The 8364-nt window shown below is 40.5% G+C and overlaps 1 protein-coding gene across 1 annotated transcript in view; it reads left to right on the top strand.

Moving 5' to 3' along the window:
- The window catches only part of nsun2 (NOP2/Sun RNA methyltransferase 2), an 18196-nt gene that overhangs the window by 3932 nt on the left and 5900 nt on the right, over nucleotides 1–8364 (top strand). Inside the window, exons 5-13 of the mRNA XM_014028821.1 lie at nucleotides 1037–1108; nucleotides 1248–1332; nucleotides 1422–1614; nucleotides 1778–1852; nucleotides 4926–5056; nucleotides 5197–5270; nucleotides 5348–5478; nucleotides 7485–7581; nucleotides 7796–8013. Coding sequence (XP_013884275.1) covers nucleotides 1037–1108; nucleotides 1248–1332; nucleotides 1422–1614; nucleotides 1778–1852; nucleotides 4926–5056; nucleotides 5197–5270; nucleotides 5348–5478; nucleotides 7485–7581; nucleotides 7796–8013 — 1076 coding nt within the window. The remainder of the gene's footprint in view (nucleotides 1–1036; nucleotides 1109–1247; nucleotides 1333–1421; nucleotides 1615–1777; nucleotides 1853–4925; nucleotides 5057–5196; nucleotides 5271–5347; nucleotides 5479–7484; nucleotides 7582–7795; nucleotides 8014–8364) is intronic.

Here is an 8364-nt window from a genome sequence, read left to right on the forward strand (position 1 = left end):
CACGCAGTTCTGTGTGGGTCCGTGTGTGGGTCCGTGTGTGCGTGCGTGCGTGTGCGCGCGCACACGTGCGCTCGCAGCAAAGTTTCTTTGTGGGTTCGTGACTCCCACTCTATCTGGCCCAAGCTTATAAACCTTACGACAAACTAAACACATACGTTTGTTTGCCTCTGTGTCTCACAATAAGTCCTTCTGGTTCGTTATATTTTGCGCATTTGCCATCAAAACCCACCATGAATCCAGCCAATGATTTACTTCCTCGTTAACCTTTGAATCAGGTACCAAAGCAGTGACGTAAGTTCACCACTTTCGAAGCTTCGGACGTCACTGATCACATGACTTTTACCAAACGAATCAAGCTCCGACACAGTGCTTCTGAAACAGTGTGTTGTTTTTTTCAATACGTGCGCTGAAGCTTCAGCTTCAAACTGCCCATCACTACTCTTTGCTCTCTCTTTGAGAAATGCACCTCCTTCCAGGAAATCAAATTGTGGAAAAATTTAGAGAATTCGATTTGTATGTTTGCTAGATTGATTAAAAAAAATTGTTGCAAAAATATGAACAACATGTAGATTGAGTATAAATTTGAGTATTAATTTTGATTGTTTTTATTATTTTTCAGCTCTGTTGTTAAAAAGCGAGTTATGATACTAATGAATATTCGCAGACTGGTTGTGCTTTGAGAAATTTTTTTCTTTTAAGTGGGGACAGATGCTATAAGATTTCTTTATTTATTCTGCTCCTTTTCATTTGACGTTGTACTTCTTGTTTTGTTTTTTTATTTTATTATTTGTATTTTTTGTTTACTCCAAATGAAATAAACTATTAAAACTAAAAACTTAAACCAACTCTGTAAGAAGACTCCTCTTTCTAATAACTTCAAACACCATTATCTCTTCAATCAAATTTAAGACTTAAGAGAAAATCACTTAATTTTATCTACATTTTATGACTGTTTTTAGTAGTCCCTGTTGTTTTCTTCTGATGAGCTTTTAATTAAAAGTCACATCTGGTGTATTTTGTGGTCTTTTGTTTGTAGGGTAACATCAGCCGACAGGAAGCTGTCAGCATGATCCCTCCTCTGCTCCTGAAGATTGAGTCCCATCACAAGGTAAAAGTACATCTCTTTTGAATGTGTAATATTTGTTTTTGTACTTTCCTACATATAAAATACTAATTGTATGTTTGAGATACTTGTTTTGGGGGGAAAAAAGGGAGAAAAACCTTTTTTTTTCTTGGTTTCTGCTCAGATCCTGGACTTGTGTGCAGCTCCGGGGTCAAAGACGGCTCAGCTGATTGAGATGCTTCACTCTGACATGGACGTGCCGTTTCCAGGTCCGCACATTTCCAACCTAAAGTTACGGTGAAGTACTTCCCAGTAACGGCAGACTGTAATCTGAATCCCCCCTCTCTCCGCCTTTTAGAGGGTTTTGTGATCGCCAACGACGTGGACAACAAGCGCTGCTACCTGCTGGTTCATCAGGCCAAGCGGCTCAACAGCCCCTGCATCATGGTGGTCAACCACGACGCCTCCTGCATCCCCACACTCCAGGTCCAATCAGACGGCAAGAAGGACATCCTCTTCTATGACCGTGTCCTGTGTGACGTGCCCTGCAGGTCAGCACACACACACACACCTGGCACATTCATCTCTTCTTTAAAGTTTGTGTAGCCAAAAAACAAAATGCGTGCAAAGCCTGAGGTTTGGACAGCTTTAAAGCCAATCACGAGGCAGTTTGAGACATGGAGGGTGTCTGATGGGCTCTGCTCTGCTCTGCAGTGGGGACGGGACCATGAGGAAGAACATCGACGTGTGGAAGAAATGGACGACCAGTAACAGCCTCCACCTCCACGGGTGAGCAGGGCGTGACGGCACAGGTTCAGACCTGGGACAAAGAAAGTCCAGCCTCTTTGAGTCAGGACTTTATAATGGTTTTGTCTTTACCAGGTACTGTTCAAATGTAACCTCAAGTTTAAAGAAATAACAAAAACAGATTCCACCAAGTCATTATTATAAAATGAAAACAAAGCTGAAATAAAAAAATCTGTGAGTGAAAAACTAAAGCTTATTTTGCCCTTCTGCCCTGATTACTGTTTATTATTACTAAAGATAATCTGATAAGATATCCCTGCAGTGTGTGGTGTTCTCCGAGGACAAACGAGCTCACAGCCTGTTGATTGTGACGTGTAGTCAATCAGAAAGCGAGGAGTTTTTTCTGCTTTCTGTCATCACCACTCGCCACCAGTTAGTGGCTCTAGCTTGCCCTGTTTGCTGCTAGTTCCTGCATGCCCGTTCATCAGCGCTGCACAGAAATGTTTTCCCCCATGAAACAGTTTACTGATGAGCGTGACGTCACATTCTGAACTTTCAGGCTATTTCAACGGTTCTGATGTTATTCAGAGAATTCATATCAACAAAAAAAAAAAAAAAAAACAGTTTTCGGTACAAACCAGTACCGCCCAGCTTTAATTCATTCATTTACAGAATCTCGTGTAACCCTAACCCTAACTCTCCATATTTGAATTAATTTGACTTTTTTTTTCTGTCACATTAGTGAAGGAATTTTGGCCCACTCTTTTTTGATAATGTTGCTTCAGTTCATTGAGGTTTGCAGACATCTGTTTCATTGCTCTCTGAATTTCCCACCACAGCATTTCAGCCAGTTTGAGTTTCTGGACTTTGACTGGATCTTTGCGATTCTTTTCTTTTTCAGCCGTTCTGTTCTGTTACTGCTGTTTGTTTCAAGCTGTCAGACGGATGGCCTCATTTTTGACTCTAGATTTTTTTTTGGTCCACAGAGGAGCCCAAAACATCACCCCTCCACCACCGTGCTGACGGTTGGTAGGAGGGTGTGTGGGACGGTTTGCTGTTTGGTTTTCTCCAAACATGCTGTGGCTTTACTTTGGTCTCTTGTGTCCAAAGAATTTAGTTTCAGAAGTCCTGTGTTTGTTCAGATCCAACTTGACAAACTTAACTCGTGCTGCCACCTTCTTTTGCAGAGAGAGGGTTTTTCTCTTGGCATCTTCAGCTGTCAGACTCTATAAGCAGCACCACACCCAAAAAATCATCACAAGTGTTTACACACCTGCTGCTGCCTGCACAATCATTTGTACTGTTACTATTCATTGACATTACTCATCTGAACAATCATTTGCACTACTACTCACTTATATTATTACTAATCTGAGCAATCACCTGCTCTGTTATTACCCATTTTATACTTTTAAAATAACTGCTGTAATGCTTTTAAAATAACTCTGCTGTAATACTTTTAAAATAACTCTGCTGTAATACTTTTAAAATAACTCTGCTGTAATACTTTTAAAATAACTCTGCTGTAATACTTTTAAAATAACTCTGCTGTAATTGCACATCTGTGTTTCTTGTCTGCACTGTGATACTTTACAGTTAATAGTCTGAGATAATTTTGACCTGAAAATAGGCAAATTCTGATTCCTAATGTCTGATAGTCTTCTGTCTCTAAAACAAAACATATCTTTTTCTTATTCTTGCACAATTCTTTATATTTATTATTAGTAGTAGTTGTATCATTGTTAGTGTTAATTTTGTTTTTTGTTTACTATCTAAAGTAACTAGTGTGTGAACTTGCGTGCAAAGTAACAACCGTGTTGGGCAGATGTGGCAGAGTGGTTAGGGGAGTCGCCCTGGAACCGGAAGGTCGCCAGTTCAATCCCCAGTCCAGCCGTTTCAGTTGTGTCCTTGGGCAAGACACTTCACCCACCTTGCCTACTGATGGTGGTCAGAGGGGCCGGTGGCGCAGTATGGCAGCCCTGCCTCTGTCAGCCTGCCCCAGGGCAGCTGTGGCTACAGTGTAGCTTACTATCATCAGTGTGTGAATGTGAGTGTGCATGAATGATCCATGGAAATTGTAAAGCGTCTTTTGAGAGTCTCGAAAAGCGCTATATAAGACTAATGGATTATTATTATTATTATTTAACCTCTGTACGAATGCTGCTGTGTGTGTGTCTGGAACCTGAATTTCCCCTCGGAAATTTAGAGCATTATTTTTCACAGAAAACTGTAATCTTAATTAAACCCAACGTTTTTGCTTTAATAATCTGCCTGCCAAACAATGAGCTTCTCCTTGCTGAATTTATCAGCTGTTGCTCTGCTGCACGCTCATCTTCATCATCATTATCATCATCAGAGCAGAAGGTGACTTTGCATTAGCAAGATGGATTTACGACCGGACTTCCACGTCTTTTTTTAAAATAATCTCTGTGGGTAACAATACATAAAAAAACAAGTTTTTTCTCCGACAATTGGGTGTGAAAAACTACAGTTGAGCTTTGCTCTGCACGACGTGCAGCGAGAGGAGAGCAAAAGAGAGGGAGGAGGAAAAGATCCTGCGACACGACACAACTTTTCTACAGCGGGAGGGGGATATTTTGAGGATTTATCCTCTATATACTTGTTTTAAAATGCTAGAATTTCTTCATTATACTTTGAACTCCTGCTCAGTTGTCTCTGCACTTGGAGCCCTGTTCACACAGGTGCGATGATGTAATGACGACAGGACGGTAGAGAATAAATTTCTACCGTAGGCCAACTTCATACCGTTTCTACCGTCTACCGCATATACCGCGCAGCCCTTATTTTATTCTATTCTATTCTATTCTATTCTATTCTATTCTATTCTATTCTATTCTATCTCCTAAATCCCTAACTTGGTGGAACCAGTTGTGTTTTTGTACACTTTAGATTTGACTTGAATAATTTTAGAACCTGGTAAAGACTGGATCATTTTTATTTCTGGATAAGTAAAACCCTGGAATTGAAATACTGTGAACTCTTTTTTCCCTTCACTGTATTCATTCTTCCATGTGGCTAAATAAAAAAAGTGTTTTTCTGGCACTAATGAACATATTTGACAGTACAACATTGTGTGTGTGTGTGTGTTCACCAGGCTCCAGCTGCGTATTGCAGTGCGCGGGGTTGAGCAGCTGGCTGTGGGAGGCAGGATGGTTTATTCCACCTGTTCACTCAACCCTATAGAGGACGAAGCTGTTATCGCAGCACTGCTGGAGAAGAGTGAAGGTAACAAACACTCTGACAGAGTTAGACCTGATCCACTGAACATGTAGGCCTCAGGCTCTTACCCAGCACTGATTTTTACTTTAGACCTTTATTGGATTGAATTGCCTCAGTCTTAGTTCTCATGTTCTCATGATATATAGGAGCGTTGGAGCTGGCTGATGCGTCCGGTGACCTCCCTGGACTGAAGTGGATGCCTGGGGTCACTTCCTGGAAGGTACCGGTGAAGTTTAGACATCATCACTGGGTTTTGAAGTTCAGTGTCTGAACTGAGGGATCATCTTTTGTCTCTAGTTAATGACCAAAGAGGGCCAATGGTTCTCGGACTGGTCCGAGGTTCCCACCAGTCGTCACACTCAGATCCGTCCGACGATGTTCCCCCCCAAAGATGTGGAGAAATTGGCCGACATGCACCTGGAGAGATGGTACAGACACACACAAATGAAATGTATTTTTTAACCCTCATGTTTGACATACAGCTTGTTTTTATCTCACATGTTCAGAACAAAGCTTTTCCCACATTCTGCCCAAATTCTGCCTTTCTAAATTTTGTTTAATGTTAAATAAAATCCTACTGTTTTGGTGCTAAAATAGCTCTGAGTCATAATGACACAGGTCCTGTCAGGCCACTGAAGGTCTGCTGTGGGATTTGGCATAAAGTAAGGCTACGTTCACACTGCAGGTCATAATTCTCAGTTCCTCTTAGGCTTGGGTGGTATGACCATATTTTGGTATACCACGGTATTGAAATGATTGCACTTAAAAATTAAAACTTTTTATTTTTATTTAAACATTGAGACCTTTGAGCTCAACACACCACAGACTCCCCCAAAAAACAAAACGAAACAAACAAAAAAAAAACCTGCCCCAGTAATACCGTATACCGGAATAATATGGTATGAGAAAAAGATCATTACCGCCAAACCGTAGTTCTTTTATTTTTTTTTTTTTTTTGCCTCGTGGCTCACATTCTAACCTTTATAACAGTCCACAGCCTTGAAATGACCCACATGCACAAGATAAAACATGATGTCACACACAGCTCAGTGAGTTTACAGAAGTAAATATGGACGCTACACATGTTGGCATGTGTGGTTCAGTCCTGAAGTTGTTGTGGAATTATTGTTTGCTATGCTCCAAAGTTTACCTTTTTATTTTTCCACTTCCTGCCCACTCAGGAGCAAAGTTGCACTTTTAAAATGGGAGCGACATATTAGTAAAAGCAAATTCAAGTATCAATCCTATCACACCAGTACTGATTTAATGGGACACCAACATCAGCACCATGTGTTGGTGCACAGTAGAGTCTGTCATCCAAGACATGATGAACTAAAACAAGAAATAAATGAAGTTGTAGATCAACACCAGTGATTGCTGTCAGAATTTTATTAAAATCTGTCCAGCAGTTCATGAAATCATCATCCGCCATTAAAAGATGCAATGAAAAAAAAAATAGGTCATCCTGGTAAATAGGGTTAGGAAGTTGCAGCAAAATGAAGCTCTTTATTTTACTTTTTGTCAGTTTTATTGATATTCTAATGTTTATCATGAATTAGTGATTTCAAATTTGTGTTACAGTTTACTACAATGAATATCATCCTAAAACAAAAGTCAGCATGAGTTTATTTATTTATTTATTTATTTATTTATTTATTTATTTACAGACTACCTCTGCTCAGAGCAATGATTGACATTAAAAGTGCTACTTCAGAAGGACTGAAACACCATTATTAATGTTGGATATGAAGTGATGTTTTGTGACTTCTGTTTGAACTACGTCATAAAAGTAGATGAAATTCACAAAGAGAAACAGCATAAACTTCCCCGTAGACAGCAAAGAGATTCTGGGAGAACAGCCAGCCGTGTTTGGAGCTCTGCAGCTCAGAGATGCTCAACAGAAAAATACGACTGTCAGCTTGAAAGGCCAAGTCCTGTGAATGGGTCATCCTGGTCCTTAACATTTACTTGGTGATATGAGCTAAATTAACTTCCACGTAAATATTGAGACCTAGTGTTCCCGAGCAGAGCGTCGCCCAAACCATCAAACTGCCTCTAAAAACAGGCATGGGCCTGGCTGAGCATCTTTTCTATTAATACCAGCAGCTTGGCCATAAAAACTAGTTCGTAGTTTTTTGTTTATTCAGTAGAGGTTCACTTGCTGCTGATTTTCCCCAGCTGCTGTTGTAAGGATTGTAAATGCCATCCGTGGTCCTAATGTTATGGCTGACTAGTGCACCTCATGTTCAGGATGATGTAATTTCTGCTCCTGTCCTTCAGTAATGACTCTGACAGGATGTGGCCAGCAGAGGGGGCTGTGGCCCCACATTGTCAAAAATTTTTTTACGTATTTTTACTTTTCTTGTTCTTTCTGTAGGTGGCACCATAAAAACAAAACTGGAATTCATCTTTTGTGTGTTTTTTTTATTGTCAGTATGAGGATTCTGCCACATCATCAGAACACAGGAGGGTTCTTTGTGGCTGTGCTGGTGAAAAAAGCCCCGATGCCCTGGAACAAAAGATATCCTAAGGTACTGCTCACTGCCTTATTTTAGGATGATTTATTTTTCCCAGGTGGTTCTGTCAGTTGATCCAGAACAGAACCAACCCCCCACCACTGCATCACTCGCTTGTTTATTCCCCCCCAGCTGGGTCTCTTTCCAACACTTTACCCCCCAGAATCTTTATTTATTTATTTATTTATTTATTTATTTATTTATTTATTTATTTATTTTTCTCATCCAGTTGAGGACGAACCCCTCGTCGAGCTCATCAGCCCAAACTGCCGGCTCCTCTGCAGCCTCGTCCCCAGCTGACAACCCCCACCTCCCCACTGATGGCTCCCCAGAGGAGGTGGAGGAAGATGGCTCAGGAGGGAAAGGAGACGAAGAGGCAGAGCATGAGGCGCCTTCAGGAGCTGCTTTGGCTCAGGAGGCTGGTGGTAAACAAGATGCACGGTGTGGGTGAGTCACGTTTGTCTGATGAGGTAATAAACTAAAAAAACACAACCTGTCAATATTTGGAGCTTCTGACTGAGTAAAAGATCTATGATAAAACCTTTAGTCTTAGAATTGGGTAACTCATTTGTCAGTAAGAAATTAATTTAGAAGATTTTTTTCTTTGTAAGTTTTTCGGCATATATCTTGTTGCGCAATTTTTGTGCACTTTCAACAAAATATCAAAACATTCACCTCCAAGACATTCGTTTTGCTGCCTTTTGGGATATTTTTTCTGCCATATTTTTCCCTTTAAAAATTCCCTTCAACATACTTCAAATCATATCTATGTGTATATGTGTGTGTGTATATATGTAT

Source organism: Austrofundulus limnaeus, unplaced genomic scaffold (assembly GCF_001266775.1).
Source record: "Austrofundulus limnaeus strain Quisiro unplaced genomic scaffold, Austrofundulus_limnaeus-1.0 Scaffold814, whole genome shotgun sequence".
NCBI classification, from domain to species: domain Eukaryota; kingdom Metazoa; phylum Chordata; class Actinopteri; order Cyprinodontiformes; family Rivulidae; genus Austrofundulus; species Austrofundulus limnaeus.